This window comes from Ursus arctos, unplaced genomic scaffold (assembly GCF_023065955.2).
Source record: "Ursus arctos isolate Adak ecotype North America unplaced genomic scaffold, UrsArc2.0 scaffold_27, whole genome shotgun sequence".
Classification (NCBI taxonomy): domain Eukaryota; kingdom Metazoa; phylum Chordata; class Mammalia; order Carnivora; family Ursidae; genus Ursus; species Ursus arctos.
In genome coordinates this window covers 36586320-36608539 of record NW_026622952.1, presented here as the reverse complement: position 1 = coordinate 36608539, position 22220 = coordinate 36586320, and the positions used below count along the sequence as shown (strand labels likewise).

At 37.4% G+C, this 22220-nt stretch overlaps 1 protein-coding gene across 3 annotated transcripts in view; it reads left to right on the top strand.

Annotated features, from left to right (window-relative positions):
* Window positions 1–22220, top strand: part of PDLIM3 (PDZ and LIM domain 3) — a 31043-nt gene that overhangs the window by 3359 nt on the left and 5464 nt on the right. The window contains exons 2-5 of one of the 3 annotated variants that reach the window (XM_026508610.4): window positions 6445–6596; window positions 8670–8754; window positions 16578–16645; window positions 21369–21632. In XM_026508610.4, the coding sequence (XP_026364395.3) occupies window positions 6445–6596; window positions 8670–8754; window positions 16578–16645; window positions 21369–21632 (569 nt within the window). Of the gene's footprint in view, window positions 1–6444; window positions 6597–8669; window positions 8755–16009; window positions 16198–16577; window positions 16646–21368; window positions 21633–22220 lie in introns of all 3 variants that reach the window. The other 2 variants (XM_044387616.3, XM_026508609.4) reach the window with 2 other exon arrangements.

Here is a 22220-nt window from a genome sequence, read left to right as displayed (position 1 = left end):
AACTTCATTTCCTCCCTCTTTCTTCCTTTTCTCTCCCTTTCCTCCTCTCACTGTGTAGATAGGCAGTAGTGTCACTACCCCGGATGACTTATGACTTCTCTGCCCATCTACATGCAAAATCATTTCTCTCCACATTTCTCCTCCCCACCCTAACCCACTGTCCTCTGCCTAGGCAGCCCAATCAAATACCACTCCCCTAGCTTTCTTCTCGTAATAAGCATTTCGCACATTTGATTACCACAGCTTTTGCCCTACAACTTCTCCTTACGTCATGCCTTGTACCACAGATGTTTGAGTACATCTGTATCCCACAAATTGCATGCTCCCTGAAAGCAGGAACTTTTAAATTAAGGGGCTACTCAGTGCTGAGCATCATCTATGTTATAAAAATATAGACACAATATGAATGATTAAATTGTTCACTTTTTATGTAACTATTATATCATAATAGATGCAGATTATATCCTCAAAGATATTCCACATTTAAAAAACGAGAATTGCTTTATTGTTAATTGATATGTTTTACATAAGTTCTTAAGTAGTCAAAGAATTGAAAAACTAATGCCTGAACGCCACAAAAATTCCTATAAATGAGGTACATTCCTCGAGTCAAATCAATTTTTGTCTTCCTGCAAGCTATCACCTTCCCTCCCTGCCTCACATTTTGCAAATGCAAATGCTCCTAGACAGTGGGCCTCTACTCCACCAGAGTTGGGGAAGGGGATTACAAATGTCACTCTTTCCAGCAGTTGAAATTACAGTTCAAAAAATTAGGATAAAGGGTCCCCACTGTAGAAATAATTTACAATCCAATTAATCAGCCAGGTGAATCTGTGTCATAAAAGACACCAGAAGTAAGGAAAACAAAACAACAGACATTCTCAAAAAAAAAATTAGCAATGGGTTGTGATACACACATTTTGTAGGAAAACAGTTTCTAGGCAATAGGTGTGTGATACTTTGTGCAATAAAAATTTGAGTTGTGGGTGTGGAAGGGTTGTTACTGCAAACACCATATATAACTGGCCTCCACATTTCACAGAATAAATCTGAGGTTCACATCTCTAAGTGAGCAGCTTTTCTTTTTCTGCCAAGAAGATTCTAAGGAGTCTCCTTCTTTTCTAAGTATTTGGACCACCCAGAAGGTGGAGCTACCATCACAGCCAAGTTACAGATGGTTTGCTTTCACAAATGGTCCAATTTGGAGTAAAGTACGAGTTTCTTTTGTGTATATGATGTAAGATTATTATATACATCTGATGCTAGTATGTCCTTTCCCACTCAATTCTTGTTCCTCCCCTTCTTCCTCCCTCCTTCCTATTCAGAGCATGCTCAGGGCCAAGATCACTGTAACTGAGAACACTATATGGACTTGGGTACCAATATAGAAAATGTTACTATTTCTTAAGTTTTGCAGGCTTGAACTTAGAAAAGTATATGACTTTAATATAAACTATATTTGAAATTCGAGCTTTTAGAAAGAAGTATTTACAGTTGAATGCAATCCTTTACCAGGATTCAAGTGTAGTAGGAAGGTTGATGGGAAAACCTATTTATTCTACCAAAGACATGTCTGCATAGAAATGCTGGTTCATATGTTCATAACAGTCCTACATCCCACAAATATCTATTAAGTGTAGAAAGCACTATATGTGGAAGGCACTGTGGGGGATACAATTATAACTCAATAGGTTTCTACTCCCTGAGACGCTCAAATATGAGAAGAGAAGGGACATACATGTACATAAACAACCAGCACACAACCTGTCCAGGACTCCATGAGAAAAGTGTGGCCAAAGAGATGGGACAAGTCAGGGCAGAGTTCACCTGCAAGAATGGCATCGCAGGCCAGTGGAAGAGCTTGAGCTACAGAGTTAGCCCTATGAGGAATTGCAGATTTTTCCTGGTTGTGTGACCCTAAGTAAGTTTCTTATACTCTGAGAGCATCCGTTTTCTCATCTTAAAAGAGTGTCTTGAGAATTCCGTGAGATAATAGTTCTCAGGAATACAATGCCAATAATAATAACAATACTGCACTGGTTCTCAACCATGGCTACACATTAGATTCACCAGACGACACATGAAACTATCCATGCCCAGGTGCTACTTGCAGAGGTTCTGAGGTAACCGACATGAGGTATGGCCCTAGAAATGCACATTACAGCCAGGCACTAGAGGGCTTTAGGTGCCAGGTAGGGCACTGGAGTTTATTTGTAGGCAACAGAGAACAACCGAACAATGGGCTTTCTCACTATTTCGATCCATGCCCCATAGCATAGCCCTGCAGTGTAAACTTGTCTTGTCCATACCTATTTCATTTTTATACTTAACATAAAAGTCTCAACAGGGGGGCCTGGGTGGCTCAGTCAGTCAAACGTCCCGTCCAACTCTTGATTTCAGCTCAGGTCATGATCTCAGGGTCGTGAGATGGAGCCCCACATCGGGCTCCATGATCAGCAGGGAGTCTGCTTGAGATTCTGGTCTCTTCCTCTCCCTTTTGCCCTCCCCTTCCCCCCGCACTCTCTCAAATCAATCAATCAATCTTAAAAAAAAAAAAAAAAAGTCTCCCCAGGGCCATATCTTGTGCTTCCCTCATGTCTCCTGCAGTAAGTAGAATATTATAGATGCTTTATGTGTGATTTAAATTACTGTTTTCCAAACAGACCCAAATAATAGGTTGATGTGAATAATAGAGATCATCCAAGGCACTTGTTAGAACACAAATTCTCTGGTTCCTCCCCTAGAGCTTATGATTTGTGATTCCAGGCACCTGGAGTAGAATGGGAGTCTTTATGTCCAGCAAGGACCCTCATGTGATTGTTCTATTTAGACAAATTTGAAACATGTGCTAAGTGATGTGGTAGTACTATTTTCAATGATTTCTCTAATGCTTTTGATATTTGAGATGCCAATGAACCTAATAATAAATAATCCACTGAAAAACTCTTTGCCTCATTGTAGCTCTCTCTTCTCCTGATTTGGGGGGAAATGTTAATAATAAACTATGAGCAATAATATAAAGTAATAACATAATAAAGTAATAATATAATGCTGGGAAATAACATATCTTTATGTCTAAACAGATAGTTTAACTTACTAAAACCAGGCCAATTTAGTGGTCATTTTCTCATCACAATCCGAGCTGAACTTAAGAACTAGAAGAAGTGAAGAGACCATATGTTCTCCTTCTCTCTCATCCCTCTCTCTCCATCCTTTTTTTTTTTTTTTCTTATCAGCTCCTTCCTTAGAGATCCAAGGACATCAATCACTAGGTTGAATGCAAAGTCAGAAGTGGGTTTTGACAAAAAAAAAAACAAAAACAAAACAAAACAAAACAAAAGATTAAAAAAAAAATAAAGAAGTGGGTTTTGACATCACCATCAACCACCTTCTTCTTTTTTTTTTTTTTTAAGGTTTTATTTATTTATTTGAGACAGAGAGAGAGAGAGAGCACAAGGAGGGGCAGAGGAGGAAGCAGACTCCCTGCAAATCAGGGAGCCCAACTCAGGGCTCAATCCCAGGACCCCAGGACCACACCCAAGCTAAAGGCAGACACTTAACTGACTGAGCCACCCAGGCACCCCCAACCACCTTTCTTATTTGACCTCTGAAACCACTGCTGACATAGCCAAACAGCTGTTCCCATCTTAGTAGGAAGCAACAGGTTACTTGGACATTTATCCTTCTCTAAAAAATAGTCTTCTTCGTCCAGCCTGTCTTACAGTTGTTGCAATGGTCAAAGTTATTAGAAAGAGCTTTGCAAATATGATATTTGGAGTAAATATAAGATAGTGTTAATACTTATGTATTAATACTCTTAAAGAAACTTAGCAATGTTCAGTATCGAAGTTCAACAAACACCAGATGTCTCAGTTTAGAATTTATATACACACACACACAACACTACTTTCCACTTATCCCAACCAGAGCTAAAAAATGGTGTTAGGCTTTTCTAAATCAAGATTGAGCATTATATAAAAAATCTATTTAAGTATATTAGAAACGCTAGGTGAGGTTTTAAAAGCAAACACATTGAGCTATTCTTTCTCATTTTTTAACTCAAAGAAAAAACTTCTGGTCTCATAAGTTCAAAAATAGATAGTACTGATTTTGACAAAGTATAGCTAGAGAAAATTAAAAGTTTAAGATTATTTTTATCCCTGCAAGTCACACTGGAGATGGAAAATTTTATTCTTCTAACAGTTCTGGGCTTGGGAGAATTTCCAAATGGAAGACAGCTATGAAATGCATCCCAAAGCCTGGGATATAATAACCCCCTTTGTCTTCACCAAGCTTCTATCAACTGTTCCTATTGGAAAATAATCACGATCAGTATGTATCCTTAAGTGAGATGATCACAGAAATTAAGTGAGTACAATAAACATTTTAGTGATGAGACTGAATATCTCAGACACATGAGAATTTATTACCTTTGCAATTTTATTCATTTAAATGAATCTTGGCTATCTCTTAGAGCCACAAATTTAAATGGAATCGATAGCTAGATTAATTAAGTTAATAGAGAAAAAAATGAATGAATGATTGATCCTCAAGTAAAATATTAGGAACAGTCTAGTTTATTCCTGGAGCAGTCTGAGGTTTAAGTCAAGTCCTGTCTCTTCTGCTCTGAACAGTAGGAACTTGCAAATACAACAGTGATGGGTTGACATTAATAGCTATAATCTTTGGGTATGTAGGGACTAGATCTTTTTTGTTTCTGCTTTAAATAACCCTTTCATTCATTTTCAATTATCCATTAATTTCAAACACTGAAATATACACCGTGACACATTAGAAATATACATAATATGATACATATGCTCAAGAACTTCCAGTCTAGTTGCAAAGACAAATAATATACAAGTAAATAAACAAGCATTAAAGTACAACTTATCTTCAGGAAGGAAATGAACAATGGTGGAGAATGATGGGGCGAGGGTCTGGAGAAGCTACTTCAGATGTTTGGGCAAGTCTCTTTGAGAATGTGACATTTAAGCCTAGACGTAAAGGATGAAGAGGAGCAACTGGGTAAAGAGTGGGGGAAACATTTCAGGCAAAAATAACAGTGCATGTAAAACCCTGAAGAGGGTACATGCTTGGTCTATTTGAGGAACTAAAAGGAACCTGGAATAGCTACAGCACAGTGGGTGGAGGGGAGCAGAAACAGTGTATGATGATGTTAGAGAAGTAGGTAGGGTAAGACCAGGAAAGGACTATTAGGCAGTTGTAAATAACTGGGATTTACCCAAAGCAATTAGGAGTAGGTATAGCAATCAAAAACTGAAACCTCAACATAGTAATTAATAATTTCAAATTTGGTATCTTTTAAATATTTAATAACCATATGTTTCCCATACATATGGCTAATAACCATATGTATCCTTAAGTATTTCTTTCATCACCCACACACCCCACCAAAAAAAAAAGAAAGAAGAAAAAAAAGAAGAGAAAAGAAAAAAGAAAAGAAGAGAAAAGAAAAATCCATGTAGGTTTCTTGTAGACAGCATAAAATTGGATCTTGTTTTTTTACCTAGTTTGACAATCTCTGTTAAAACACAGAACATGTGGTTAGACCATTTACATTTAATGTAATTTCTGATAAGGTTTAATTAAAATCTAGTATCTTGTTGGTTGTTTTTTATTTGTTCAATCTGTTTTTCATTCATGCAGAAGACACTGTGTATGAATACAAACTTCTCTTGTGTCTGCATCCCCAGGGGTTCTAGAATCTCAGTGTTAACTTTAGTAATTTGTTCATCTTTTCAGCTGAATTCTTTGTGACCAAAATAGTGCCCCCTTCTTCTTCTGTGCTCTGACACAAGTGATACGAGTTGCTTACATCTTGACTTTCCTTGGAGGCACCTGTCTTTCCTTAGATTCCAGGCTTAGTTGGTTGCCCTGCAGTTTCAGCTCTCTGAATAGTTCATGAAAAGTTACAATTTTGTATATTATATGGCTTCTTCTTATTACTGCAAGAGTGATTCTCTTTCCAGCTTTCTACATCCCGGATGCCCCTTCATGTGAATTTTAAACATCATTACTTGATGCAACAGTAGTTTCAATTCAAATATAAAAGCTCCCCAAATGTGGTGACGTTATACTCCCAAATAGGGAGTTATGGATGAAAAAAAACCCTAAAGAATAAATTATTTTGTTTAAAACAAAGAAAATATGATTCAACCATGGTGTTAAGGAAGATGTTTTAGAAGAGAATAAGAGATGTCATGATAGATGAAATGTGGTTAGTAAGAAACAAAATTATTTAGCATGGTGGAAAAATAGAGCTAACACAATTGATCATTTAAGAGTTATTTTAAGTTAGATTTAAAATTCCCTGCCCAGTGAAACATTTAAAATGTTACCAAGCTGAAATATAAATATCAGGCACAAAACTCAAAATATTGCAGAATGTTGGTTTTTAAATGATGCCATCATTTCTTCCAGATTACTCCAGGAAGCAAGGCAGCAGCTGCCAACCTGTGTCCTGGAGATGTCATCCTGGCTATTGATGGCTTTGGTACAGAGTCCATGACTCATGCTGATGCACAGGACAGGATTAAAGCAGCAGCACACCAGCTGTGTCTCAAAATTGACAGGTGCTCTTTAATTAATGGTGTTAAAATGTGATCTGTTTTGCAGGAGAACCCGAACCAGAACTACAAATGATTTCATCCTCCCAGTAAGAAAGAGTTTCATAGGACCTAGAATTTTGACTGTCCCTTCCTCCTTTCCTTCTTTCCTTCCTTCCTTTCTTCCTTCCTTCCTTCCTTCCTTCCTTCCTTCCTTCCTTCCTTCCTTCCTTCCTTCCTTCCTTCCTAGAATTTTGACTGGCTCGCTCTTTCTTTCTTTTCTTTCTTTCTTTCTTTCTTTCTTTCTTTCTTTCTTTCTTTCTTTCTTTCTTTCTCTTTCTTTCTTTCTTTCTTTCTTTCTTTCTTTCTTTCTTTCTTTCTTTCTTTCTTTCTTTTTCTTCCTCTTTCTCTCTCTCTCTCTCTTTCTTTCTTTCTTTCTTTCTTTTAGTATATCAGCCACTTTGGTCTGTTCTTCACTGATGTCAATCTAGGAGTTGTTAACAAACTATTTCTGAAAAGAATTCTCTGGAATGTCAGAATAAGGAAAGAGCCTAAAAGAATTCCTTTTCCTGTTAATTGGCTATGAAAATAGAACCACGAAAGGTTCTGGCCACAGAAACACTGCGCAGCACAGCTACTTGTACTGCTGTTCTAAATGGGATCAAGAATGCAATGGAATTTAAAGATTCTCCTAAAAGAATCTCTTGACTTGCCAAAATGTGAGCATATTGAAAACTGGTTGCTAATCCCCTGTACGCCATTGGCTGTTTTGTACAGAATTCAGCCCAGAAGAATCTGACAAGTTGTAAGAGTGCACATGTGGTGAGAATGTTAGAAATGAGACATTTCTAAACAAACAACAACAAAAAAAAATTAGGAAATTGAACTGATCTTTTGCTATCATAGGCCTGAGCTGAAGCTGAATTGTGAAAATAATGTTTTGTTATAGTGGTTGCTAGTGTGTGTTTCTCCCGTTGCTATTATATTTCCAACTTTTCCTGCTGTGGTTCAGAAGGCCCAATCAATCAGCCAATCTGCCATTTCAGGGGTGAAATTGACTCTTTCCCTGTTTATGCATAACTAGTGTTCCTGCCAAGCACACAGTCCCTTCAGAGTACATGGTCCCAAACAGATACATGAGAAGGACATGAGATTGGATAAAGCTCATTTCCTTGATGCCAACAGCAAATCCCCCTGGCACACCACTCACTGTCTCCTGTGGTGGCCTGGGTAGGATGGGAGGGAAGTAGAGGAAACGCAGGGAGTTTTCCCTGTGGTCATATGCCTTCAGAATCTTCCTCTCCTGTAGTGTTTCCTGCAGACCTACTCTCTCCAGACACTGTACAATGTCTTTGCCTCAGTTGGTTTGGGCTCCTATAACAAAAATACCATAGACGGGGTGACTTAAACAAAAATTTATGTCTCACAGCTCTGGAGGCCAGAAGTCTGAGATCAGGATGCGGCATGGTCAGTTTCCTGATTATTTCCTCACATGGCCTTTCTTGGTGCATGGACATAGAGATCGAGTTCGCATTTCTCTTCCTCTTTATATAAGGACATTAATCCTATCATGACAGCTCTACCTTCATGACCTAATCTAATCCTAATTACCCCCCAGAGACCTCATGTCCAAATACCATCACACTGGAGGGTAGAGTTGCAACATAGGAACTTGGCGGGGGGCAGGTGGCAGGACACAAACTTCAGTCTACAGTAGTACTCCGTGCAATTTTTATCCATTCAGGGGCGCCTGGGTGGCACAGCGGTTAAGCTTCTGCCTTCGGCTCAGGGCGTGATCCCGGCGTTATGGGATCGGGTCCCACATCAGGCTCCTCCACTATGAGCCTGCTTCTTCCTCTCCCACTCCCCCTGCTTGTGTTCCCTCTCTCGCTGGCTGTCTCTATCTCTGTCAAATAAATAAATAAATTCTTTAAAAAAAAAATTTTTTTATCCATTCAAGTACCCAAAAAACTAATTAGATGGGAGAATACAGAAATTATCAAGTTTCGATAGTATCATACCCATTATGGGAGATTAAAGTATACTAAAACTGGAAGTACCATTAGAATTTGGAGTTTACAAAATTTCTTTTATTCACAGGGCAGAAACTCGCTTATGGTCTCCACAGGTATCTGAAGATGGGAAGGCTCATCCTTTCAAAATCAACTTAGAATCAGAACCACAGGTATGAATTTTAGAGTAAGTGATATTCACATTATATTTCCTTTTAAATGATGTGGATGCCTTCCAAGAGGAAGAAGTGACAAATATAAAAAATCGGAATAAGCCACATGATGGAGCGATTGTCTGTCTTTACCCTGTGACATTATATTATCTGCATCTTTTTATATCAAGAGAAAAGAGAAGTATCCCCAGGCAAGTGCCTTGTTAAAAGACAAATATGTTCTCAGGACAAATTTGACTCTATCTACTTACAGTCCACTTATTTTTTCATTCTTTATAATGGACTTCTGCCAAATGACCATGACATAATCCAAGAAGTTTAACATGTTAAAACAAAGCAAAACGAAATTAGTGTCTACCATTTGAAACAGGTGTCTCTAATCTAATAATTATTGTGAACTTCAATTCTTCGAGGTCTTCATCCAGATCTTCTTTTACATCCTTTTTTAATTCTCAGTTCCGACCTTCTATAATTAAGTTTACTCTACAAAAAGGGTTTTTTGCATTATGTAACCATGGTGATATTCTGCCCATGCAGTAGAATTACAAAAGAGAGAGGATTTTCCCTTGAGGCAATTCTAATGAGCTAAATTAATCTAATAATCTGATGCTTATCTGATGATGTCTACTTTCAAAAGCTCCAAAAAAAAACCACAAAAAACCTGAAATTAAACCAACCCTCAGTTGTGCTGTGTGGGAAAATGTAATTAAGACAAGGATTTTAGAACCTCTCCTTAACCAGCAGTTTCCCAAGTTTAGAAAGACAGATATAGAAATTGGGTATCCCTTTTTAAGCAAGTATTCATCACCAACTTCTGAATTTGTGTTTCCAGTTTTCCACTTTCTCCATAAACCTCCATTTTCTTCTTGATAAAATACACTTAGAGTAACATGTATCTTATAGGGTTTCTCGAAGATTTACATAAAATACTATAGAAAAAGAACTTACATAAAATACTATAGAAAAAGAACTTGGCACATCAAATTCAATTTAGCGGGAGCACTTGGTAAGACTGGTATTTTACCTACCCCCTCCCACCAGGCGGTGATGTACAGGCCTCTGGCCTTTCCTACAGTGAGATGGAGGCTGCCCATGTGATAGGACTTCCCGGACACCAGGAATGCTTCCCATATTACTATTACAAGGGTCATTACAAATTGCTTTGGATTAAAACTTCGTAAGAGCAAAGGAGGAGAAAACAGACCCCAAAGTGAGTGAGCAGGCTATGGAATATTTGTGAAGGTGGGAACTGCTGTGTCTATTCTCTTTACTTGGGAGTCTCCCAGCATGGCACACAGCAAGCGCTCAATAAATAGCTAATGGATGAAAGGAACTGGAGGCTCTACCGATAAACTGCATTTTCTAACACTGCCCAGGACCACACCAGGGAACCAGTTCTCAGAATGGTGCTCAGCTGCCACCAGTCCCCGCTGCTGCATGGTTGGAGTGGTTGTGCAGGCTGAATGGGATTTAGGTCAGGTAAGAGCTCAGCTCTTCAGGAAGAGTGAGCGAAAGATGAAATAGACGAGATAGCTAGCAAATGTGGTGAGAAGGGGTCTGAATGCTGGTGGTGGCTTACCCCCTGGCATCTGAGGTAGATTGGTGAATCATAATACCTCCAATCAACATTATCGTTGATAGAAGAAAAAATTGGAAGAAGAAAAAGCAAAGTTCTCCAGGCAGAGCTGTCACTTGGAGATAGTCCTTTGCAGTAATGCACAAGCCCACCAGCTTCCTCCCACCTTCATTGACTCACCACTTAGAGGCAACACATGAGAAAAAGAGATCATATGGTGTTTTAAAAAACGACAGAAAGAAGTGAAAGTTTAAGGCTTATCCATATGCATTTATTAACCACCCAATCTCTTAATATCACCAGGACAAAATGGATAAAATTCTGAATTTCCTTTCCATATATAGCACATATCCGAAATTGTACTGCACCCTTTTGCAAATTATTCATTATTCATTCATTCATTCCAAATTTCTCCTAATTTCTAAAATCCAATTTCACCAATATGAGATGCAAAGATATGGGGTCAATGAGACAGATCTGACCAAAGTACCAGATCCCCAGTGATCCCTGACTATGTTGCAGAGTCTGCTCTGGCCTGTGGGTGACTCAGCAAGTGTTTGTTAAGCACAGGCTGAGCTTAGACCAAGATGGGAGCCTGTGTTTTGCTAACATCTCTCCATAATTGGAATTTAAGGGCAATTGTTTGAGTTTTGTTCTGGAAATGCCCCTTTTATAAATCTACAAGTACTACTTTATGACCACAATTATCCCAAGAACTGGATTTTTAAAAAATAACCCTAATTTTAAGTACTCTGGCCTCTCGTCAATCATGTATTAGCCCACAGGTCCTACATTTTGGGGTCAGGCAATATGGACATTTATGATATACAAATGGGAAAAAGAGAATGAGATAGGTTTGGAAAAAAAAAAAAAGGTGAAGATTGGGTTAAAGGCTCTAGAAGCCAGTCAGATAGAGCCTTTAACATTCCTTTAGTTTGAGTCATGACTAATTCTTGCTGGCACCTCCTCCAAGAGGCCGGTGTTGGAAGGTCTCAGAGATAAGAACCGTTCAATTCTTCTGCTAATGGGCCAAAGGATTCCTGTCCTTAGGATCCTCAGGCCAGATTTCTGCATGATCAGTTCACAAAACTTGGCCCTTCAGAGCAGACATTCCCTACAAACATAGCTAAACTTCAGCATGACCCAAGCTATCTGAAACACCAAAGCATAAACTTAACAAAATGCAGTGATAAAAAGAAAAAAAATACAAGCAGTGATTTTAACTTGTAGCATGAGAGTGGAGAAAAGCTAAACTGAGGTTATGTTTGTCTTCTTATTTTATCTTTTTAGTTAACACTAAAAATAGAGGTCTTGCAAGGAGAGGTCTTCCCCCACCCCCACCCTGAAAATGGGAACTCACCAAATAAATCAACTTTCTGGACAACAAAGATGTGTCCATCTGAGAAACACATGCCATTAATATATCATGCTTTCAGACGGTACTGTAGATGAACATAAAAGGCGATTGAGCAATACAATATTTGAGTTCTTGTTTCTCAACCCAAGTGAAACTTTTACTGCAAGTTTTGTGACATTTGTTATTAGAATATAATACTCTTTCATTTTAAAAATAATGTATATCCATTGGGAAAAAAAACACATTATATCCTACCATCCAAGCCAGCCACAAATAACAAAATGTTAGTGTATTTCTTTCCAGACTTTTCCCTATGCATAGGTTTAGGCTTTGGGGACTTTTTCTTACAGAGTTATAATAATAATTGACATGAAATGTTAATACCTAGTTTTTTTTTTCGTTTGTCCGTGTTATTATTAAATACTTAAATTTTGTTTTTTATCAATTTAGACTTGAATCTTAGGCTTAAAAAGAACCTTACAAGTTATTCTAAGCCATTGAATAAATGTTACTTATTTATTTGTAAAAAGTTATATATTTACATATAAAAACTTATTCCCAGCCATTGAATATATGTCTTCTATACAATCCTGAACATGGCCTATGAGAAGACATATGCATTTTCCTATACAAAGCATTATTGCTCTAGACTAAGAGTATGTTTTTAGAGCTCTGCATCCTTCTCCAAAGCTGGCATTTTCAAATAAAACATTACCCTCCTCTTCGTTTAATGGTTGTTGAACAACTCAAAATTATAATGTAGCTATCCCGTATAGGAAAGATGCTTTCAGAAAAAAAAATCATTCTTTTCTAAAGGAGAAGATAGCTGTGTCTATTTCCACAAAGGACCACATCCTTGCCATAGAAGATTTGATAATAAAGATGGATAGGAACAACACACAAAATCAAGGGAGATATGGGTTAAAGTTGTTTATATTTTCAAAAGTTACCTTTATCCTACAATTTGTTGATAACTGGGAGGTGGACTACACAAAACAAGGTTTCTTAAACCCCATTTCCCAAACTCTTCCCCTATTATATATGGGAAACACTTGAAACAGATTGCTGGGGGGAAAATTATAAAGGTGACTTTATTTTTCATTTGAGGGGTGAGCATGAGGTAGGGGTGGTGATTGTTCATAAATTCCAAACATGATAAAATATACCATCAGTTACTCAGTGTGGCTCGGTCAAGTATATGATCATTTGAAATAGTTTGTTCACCTTATTTCCCCACCACTGTTTTTTATAAATAAATAAATACAAATACGCACATTATCAAACACACTGTTTCTGTTGGAGCTGGTAATTGTCCCCATTCTTGGACTGAGTCTCTATCTCTGGACAACTTCTGCCAGTAAGAAGTTGGGAGGTGGATGTGTCTTTGAATGCTGTCACTGCTGAGGTCATTCTAAGGGCTTGGGAGACGGTTAAGACCTGTATTCTCCCTGAAATCAGCAAATCTCTACCCAGTTACCTAGCTTTGACTCTGGCAGCTCGAGCATTTTATAAATTCAAACTATTATTCTTTAATATGAGCTCCTAACATTTAAAAATACTATTGACAATGCATTAATTAACTTCAGTGATTACTACTGAGTTCCTAAGAGATGAGAGTCACTTGGATGCTACTGTCTGGGAAAAATAAACACAAGAGCTGGACTACATTGACTGGTATATAACTTTTTTTACTGGTGTTTTCTGATACTAACAATTTTCCTGAAAAAGTAAAAAGGAATTAAAGTGAAGTAGCAAACTTCTCATTGGTTTTGTCGCTTGATTCTGTTTGACCATCAACAATGATGTAAGATTTGGATAGAATGTTGCCTCTCCATGCCATACTTAAATGTTTACCTTTGATGTATACACTTCATTGTGCTTTTTTTGGAATGACTCTAGCAGCCCATAAACTAATGCTTTGCAAAGCCTAAATACGGATGTTTGAAGGCTATATTAGAAACACGTCCTTTTATGATCTTTTTACGATTATGTGCAGAAAATAGGTTTTTTTTTTAAATTTTAACAAATTACACATTTGCAACTTTTGCAATATGCAGCCAAAACTGAAAACAGTAAAGAAAAAGCTTGGAGCTCATTAACTCATATGCTGCTTTTTGGAAGCACTACTAGAGATTATTAGGGCATAAATATTTCCAGAAAAGTTGCCTCACTAATAGGATAGTCACCATCCATATTTATTTATCATTTTAGGACTAAGAAATAATAAGGGCAGAGATATTTTCCCCATAAAACTATCATATTACATTTACTAATTCTTATAAATTTAATTCTATTTACCAAGATCTTCAAGGCATACTTAAATTAAAAAAAAAAAATTTTTTTTAATTCCACAAAGCTTGAGTCCTTCAGTTCTGCCTGATTCACTCATTTAATTAGTCTGAGAAATTTATAATCCGCCAAAACTAAATGAAGCAATTAGCCTTCTGTCTTCTTTCATATCAAAAAGAGTAACAAAGGCTTGAATCGTGGCCACTGTCATTACTTAAAATTATTTCCAGTTCACTTTTTTCATGCCATAATAATGGCTAATCAGAATGGTTAATCGTAAAAAAGCCAATCAAAATTCATTATTAAATCAGCCAAAACAATCAGATGATACCACTATCTCCATGTTTGACTACACGCATTTCCACATGTCGTGGGATTCAGTGTTTTTCTAAAGCTACAGTCATTCTGCTACTTAATAGCAGTAACTATATTGTCACCTAACCAACTTGTAGACCATGAGCGACTCTTCTGGAGGTAAAAAGAATGATTCAGTAAGATATTAGTCAATCCAAACACACTCTAGGATCACAGACTATTGTATTCAACTCAGACCTTTTCAAGTTCAAAAGGCTGTTACACTATGCTGTCCAAGGTTGATGAGAGAAAAGTTGCTCTCCACCACCTCACAGATCTTCAGGTACCGTGAGATTTGGGGCAGTTGGAGTCCAAGACTCAGCTAGTATTTGACGCTGCACCTCACTTAGCTGTTATAACTGTATTTTGTTTTTTAAGTGAGCTTTGCCAACAGACCTGGATGGGGAAACGGGAACTATCTGTGATGACTGCCTGCTCAGAACCAAAACAAAGCATTTTATGGCATGGGTCCCTCCAGGAAGTTGTTGGTGTTCTCATGCATGACAATCTCTGTGAAAACTCTGGTTCCACCCCCTAAGAAATAAAGACAGTCTCTTTTTCTAACAAAAAAGCACCATCCCACAACTTACTCATTTGTAATGACACGGAGAGAAAGAAATGACATGAGCAAGAACATCACAAGACCTTTTTTATTTTTTAATAAAAACAGCCTCTTTTCAGTAACATTTGAAAGAATCATAAATGTTTGTACTAGTTGAAATCTGTGTGAAAAACTGGTGGCACATTCACAAAAGTAAATGAAGTCGATGTGAGTGTGTAAGTGAAAATATTGGAAAGATTTATCTTACTGATCCTGCCAAATGAAAAGATTTGGAAAGAGAATCAGCTTGTGTGTATTTTACCCTTCCCTTTTGGCTTTCTTCTGTTGCTTAGAAGAAAAACATATTTAATGACTTTACAAAATTATAAATCTACATAAAAATTGGAAAACCTGCTCTCATAGGGGGAAAATAGTCTTTTAATTCGTATTATTTGTTCTAAATTTAAGGTTAGAACTTAATGCAAATTAAGAATTTTGTTTTTTACTAAAGATGTACTATATGTTGGCTAATTGAATTTAAATTTAAAAAAAAAGAAAAAGAAGAATTTTGTTTTTTGTGGTAGGTATTAAGAAAAAACCAATACTTTTACTTGTTTTAGTTAAAGTGATTCAGTAGAGTTAATCACAAATGCTCCCTCTCTTTCTGATTGTTTTGTTCTTCCATTTCCTAAAACGGAGGCAGTTTTATTAAGATATTATTAGAAGAGAAAGCATACGTAAGTTCTACTTGAGGAAATGTGAATTATAATAATTATTCTAAGCCCCGAATCTCATTTCTGACACGGAATTTCTGTCTTCAAATGAGTCATATGAGAATTTCTTAAAAGCCATAGATGTAAAAACTCAGTAGGGCCAAACAAAAGGTATAATGTTCGAATTATTTTATAATATTTAAATAAGATCAATTCCTTTGCACCATTTTGTGGCTAAGTCCGGCACATGTGAAGTTCACAGAAAATGTAGAAAGGTTTATACTCACCTCCTCCTTTAACCTTGCCATGAATCTTGCAGTAGGGACAAAGAAGCCTTGATTAACAATAGCGATGCTGTTGGTCTGCTCATTAACGGCTTTATTGTGCCTTCTGTGGCTCTGTGTATTTTGTCTGCCATTGTACAGGAGTTCAAACCCATTGGTACCGCGCACAACAGAAGGGCCCAGCCTTTTGTTGCAGCAGCAAACATTGATGACAAAAGACAGGTAGTGAGCGCTTCCTATAACTCACCAATTGGGCTCTATTCAACTAGCAATATACAAGATGCGCTTCACGGACAGCTGCGGGGTCTCATTCCTAGTTCACCTCAACAGTAAGTATCCGACTTGGTTCCCAGCCACCATGCTCCTAACAGTGATAGTACGGATTTCTTTTCCTTTCAAAAGTCCAGCTCTTGCTGTTTCATTTTTACTCTCCTGAAGGCACAATCAGATCTTTAGTTTAAAGACACGCATCTAGAAAGTGGTTCTAATGTTCTGGCATCCAATCTGCCAGTTCCTGAACATTTCTAGTGAACAGATGCTTAAAAACGAAGAAATCGCTCTGGTTCCATTGTCACCCTTCTTAGTCATGTCAATATTTGATGGTAAATAATCCTCTCTGTACAATTATCATTCATTTACTTTTATCTTAAAAAAAAAAAAAAGAAAACTACCTTCCACTGAGGAACTTTTTAACCCTTTGTTTTTACAGGATGCGAACTACTTTGAACACAAGCACAATATTCGGCCCAAACCTTTCATAATCCCAGGCCGAAGCAGGTCATAAGCTCTGAAATTTTGGTGTCTGGAGTGCATGTTTCTTTAATAAATCCTTACTAATCACTAAGAAGAGTAACATGTAGGCGTTTGGAGTGACTCTGCTCATCTTGAAGCTTATTTCAAAAGCGAAAGAAACAAACTCACTTTGCAGAGCATAGGAGGCCACTAACCTCCATTTCTGAGAGTAAATACTGACAAGATTATAGAGCTGTGAAAAGTTAGGCAATCACCATGTATATTTATAACTAATACCCTTGCTGTTCTGAGGATCCCATCCAGAACACACTGACCTTTGAGGCAGGCAGATGTACCCCATTCCCAGGTCAGGAAGCCCCAGCCAGCAGAAACAAACCTGGAAACCAGCCCCAGTCAGAGTAAGGAAGCAGGTGGGGCCCAGTGGGAGTGCTGGGGCAGGCTTCTATGTTGCATATTCTCTGGGCAGCCCACCTCAACACCTGCTCCTCACCGCACCACCAGCCCGCTGGGTTCCACTCGTTCCAGCTCTTACATAAAAATAACTCTGCATTCTTGTGGATACTTGCAAAGAAAGAGAGGCCACTTAAAAAGGAACTTTTCCACATGGGGGGAGATAAGTAGAAGGAAAGAGTTGGGAGACAGGGATATATGTTGGTTACCCTCATGGATAACTGTGTACACACTGCAGTAAGAATGAGCAAGCTCTTTGTGGTTGTCAATCAGAGAAACAGATCATCTTCAGATGATCCTTTCCAAATAAATATCTTCTCTAGAAATTGTACTCCAACCCAAGGGGGAGAAATTAATGCCCTGTGTTGGCACACTGGGAAAGAGTGGCTTTACGAAACCTCAAGCTCATTCCTCTGACCTCAGCTACATTAATCAGCCCTGAGGAAGGACGTTGGTGGTTAGGATTATTGACTAATGATCTATACCCAGAGTTCCAAACTAGTGGCCCATCCAATTTATAGACAGTGTTTTACATAATCCTCCTGTTGTTAAAAAAAAAAAAATGAACTTAAGTAAATGCCTAAGATGGAACACCTACTCTCCATCCTGTCAAAATGCCCATCATTCCTGATACCTGGCCCATTTTCATACGTGTGGTACCCTGCTGGCCCCTGGGGGTATCCACGTTCATGATATCTGCTCTGCATGGTCAGTCATCAATTGATATACGATCTCCTTATGCAGACCTTTCCATAAAGGCGGAGTTAGGGCCAGAGGATTATCTCAAAATAAGCTGGACAATTTTGTGATCTCAGACTCAGACAAAGCAATAGAGTGGAAGATCAGGAGACGATGCTAAAAAGGCAGTGACTGCCAAGTGCATCTTCCCCGCTAGAATGGAGCACTTCTATCTTCCCAGCACCTAGAAACAATGCTGGGACAGACTAAACGTTCCATCAGTGTTCATTAGGTAAAGGAACAAAGTCCTAAGAGTACCTGATAATATTCTCTGATGGCAAGAAAAAAGGGCTATCACCTCTCTCTCATACATGCAACTCTGCACAAGCCTTTTTTTACTTCTCTTTTTTTGTTCCCTGGTTCCCATTCCATTTTCCTCTAAATCTTCTCCCTATTTCTCCACATTCATCAGCTTTGCAGCCCCACCCCTGATATCACAACACTAGATTAAGAGTAAAAATGCTATGTTACTATTGAATAAACATATGTACAACTCTCTAAAGGAGTATTGTAAAATTAATACATTTGCATTCCTTTGAGGTTGGTTTAACTATAAACTCACTCACTAAACTGAACTATAGGCCTTCAGGAGGCATTAGAATGACACAGATCTTGCTTTTGCTAAAGCCCAGTAACATTTAATTTTATAAAACTTCAGGGAAAGTCAGAGAGATTTAGGTAGCTAATGGCCTTCTTTTATATTTTCATTTTAATTCAAAAATGGTAATAGGGACAAGCCCCTCATACTTTCATCACTGTAAGGTGCCTTTCAATATAGCTGAATTTGGGAGAGGAGAGGAGAGGAATGGGGATGAAAGAGTTTGCTTTAAAGACAATCCTAAAGAATTGTAAAAATGCCTCTACTACCTTTCCTTTCTTCCTGTGTCCTCTCACTATTTGCTCTAGCTTCTGAATTTCTTGTTCTTTCCAAATGAGTCTTTGTCAAGGTGGAAGTTTAGGTGACTACACACCAAGCCACAACTACACCATCAATGAACAACTTTTTAATCAGAAGTAAGTGGGAGATGCTAAATTGTTAATATGTTAATCTCCCTACGGCCTTACTGGTCATTATGGTTCTTTTAATTTTTTCATAATTGAATCATATTAAAAAGTCAGTATTTTCATATGCACATATGTAAATTTAAAAATTTTATTTTATAGATCCAAATGATAGGACAGAATCTTGTGAGTGGTTTTTGGACAGATCACTTCAAGAAGCTCAATCCAAAAAGTCTGTATACAGGTCAGGGAAATTAGTTCTCTGTCTGATATCTATGGAGGTAAGAAGTAATTGAATGTATCATCAAGCTTACAAGTGGTCTTGCCAATCACTAAGTCAAAGTCAAGAAATCTCATTAGTACCTACCTTTTCACTAGGTCATAGTGACCCCTGATACTACCCACAGTGACTGGAGTCCATGAAAACTATTTATTTAAATCATCAGTTCAAGAGATCTTGTGAAACTGTCCCAGAAATTTATAAGAGGTCATTCTTGCTTGCTTAAGGTTTACTTCCTATCTCTTCAATAACTACGGGCCCCTCAATAGAATGATAAAGAAGCCAGGCAATAGAAGACACAATCCTTGCTTAAATAAAATTATATACACAAACATGCTATGTACAAGAACACTAGTAACAGAAAAAGATTACTAATTACAACTACAAAATAAGATCTATCTGTAAGTTCTGACTGCTCATAGTTTATCTATCTACTCTCTGTTCTAGCTCTCTGCCTGGCACACAGTAGGACCAGAATAGCTATAAATGCTTGCTGACAAGATTCACTATTTTGGACTTAAGTCCAACCCTCCCAAGATTTAACTCAGTGCTTCAAATCCCCAAATTACAATTTAATATGCTTCATTGCACTCAGGTCAAATCAATATAATCCTGAGGAAACTGAGAATTTACTTTTCTTTTTTTTACCAACTGAGGTCAATTGCAGGAGCTAGCTAGGACAGTGTTGGGCCTACAGAGATGGTAAATAAGCCACTGGGCATTTTGTATGTGATTAACCAGTTTACAGATTGGGTTTTAAATAGGCTCTCAACGGCCAGGAAGTGAAGGAGCACATCCATATGTACTCGTCTCACCTAGGTCATGCACGTGGTTGAACTGGATAACACAAGACAAAAAAATTTAAAAATCCATTTTGTGACATGGGTTGTCCAGACTAAGCAGGCTATAACTGTGATGAAGTCAACAAAATCAATGTTCAATATTCTTTCGGTTTTTGCTGTCTATATCAGACTACGGTTAGCATTAGCAGCCCTAGAGAGTAAATGCAAGAGCCATACTTGAACCCTAAGAGAAAATGGATTTTGACATAAACACATCATATAAATTGTTCTTTGTCTGGAGTTTATAGCAACACTAACCTGCAAGCATGATAGAAGTTTACAAATACTAACATTCCTTTTGCCTTAGTCTTAAATGACTGTGCTTAAAAAAAAAAATCTCAGTATATTTCATTTTCTTGTAAAATGCATTTCTCATGCTGCATTTAAAATGCATGTAGAAAAATGACTTTAGTCATTGGTGTGTCAGCTGTGACTAGCTTCCTATCCAGATTCATAGAAATTATGAAATCCCCCTAGTTATTCTTAAAATTGCATGACTGGCCTTTCTCATGTTTTAATAAGTCCCCTCAATTGATCTTTAAAAGGAAATGAGAAATATGCATGGGAATACATGTGTGCCTCTAAAATTGTTATATGAAATAGCTATGTATGAAAGAAATATAGCTTAGCCCTAGGTAGTATCCAAAGAGTCTAAGACTACCTTATTTGCCCTCTAATCAATTAATGTCAAGGTGACAAGCATTTATTGGCTGTTTCTAGAGCCTATATTAAATCACTGAATAGTTTATTAACGTGTATTCTTCACAAAATCAAGAATGAAAGTAGAAAAAGTTAAAATAGTAACTATAAGACATTTACAAAATAGCTTTAAAACATAAAATTTATCACAGAACCTTCAAGTTGCCAGTTACTCTTCAATGAAAGTATAACTGCATTTCTGAAAACATACTTATTTTGAAATGTTTAGCCTAAATATTTGATTAAGATCTTCCTGCTGCATAGTCCTTTACTAATTGTGAAGAATCATTCAGTAATATTTTGATTTTAAATACCGCAGCTCATAAATGTGAAAGGACATCCAGCCAATGTTGTTTCCCTGCATCATTTGCTTGTGATGTGGGCAAGTTTAAAATTGTTTGGCTTATTTTTAAAAAGCAAAAGTTGTTGCATCTTTTCTACCTCACGTACAACTCTGTATAACCCTCAGCCTACTGCCCAGTAGAACAGAGCCAAAAAATGCAATATCACCTGTACTTTTTAATTTCTTTGCACTTCTTTCAATCATGAATCTTGAAATGTCTTCCCTTTGTAAAATACAGTCTAGCCAGAAATAAACAGTTCATTTGAATTTGATTTAATTCACTTCTTACTTTCTGTCTTCAATTCCTTTTAACCTCTCTGTACGTGTTCTCTGTGTTCTGTCTGGATTTTCTGATTCCTGCGTCACCTCTGTGTCACGTGGTCATTAACACAGTGGATGCAGTACTCCGTCCGGTATTGACGGTGGCAGTGGACGTAGCACCCCTTCTTCTGTCAGTACTCTTAGTACTATTTGCCCAGGTGACTTGAAAGTTGCTGCTAAGATGGCCCCTAACATTCCTTTGGAAATGGAACTTCCCGGTGTGAAGATTATACATGCTCAGTTTAATACACCTATGCAGTTGTACTCAGATGACAATATTATGGAAACACTTCAGGGTCAGGTTTCAACAGCTCTAGGGGAAGCACCTTCAATGAGGTAATGCGAGTCTTTTTGAACCACGGGCATATTAACTAAACACACGGGCAATGTCAGCTTTACGGGTGTCTTTTAACACTGTCGTAATTGAAAGGAAGCTATGTGGAAAGCTTTAAAGAAAAAAATACTAGGGGTGTATTGCAAATATCTAGACCTAAAGATAAAATGATTTCAAGAATTAACTAAGTAGAGCTTTATGTGACAGAGCAAAAAAATGAAATCAGGGAAGGAACAAATGTCTATGTCTTTTGGAAAGCTACAACGTTCTTTACAAATGTCTGGTAAAATATTTCTCAAAAGTGACTTATAATCTAGTATACTCTATGCTTCTTCTTTGGGCATCAAAAATTGGGAAAGGAATGGGAGGTTCAGAGGAATTTTAAGAGATGACACCTCCTCTCTCTTTTAATGGTAGCTTGTGGAGAGGTCATCATTTTTCCATTTAGAATTTTTACCATGATTAAGGTTTTATAAGCTCAAACTATTAATGTAAATATTTAATTTCCACTGGTCCCTATTTTGACTAATTTCTTCTTTATTATGAATATTTGCTCAAATTACTTTTGCCATCAAGTTTTTTCAAATAAA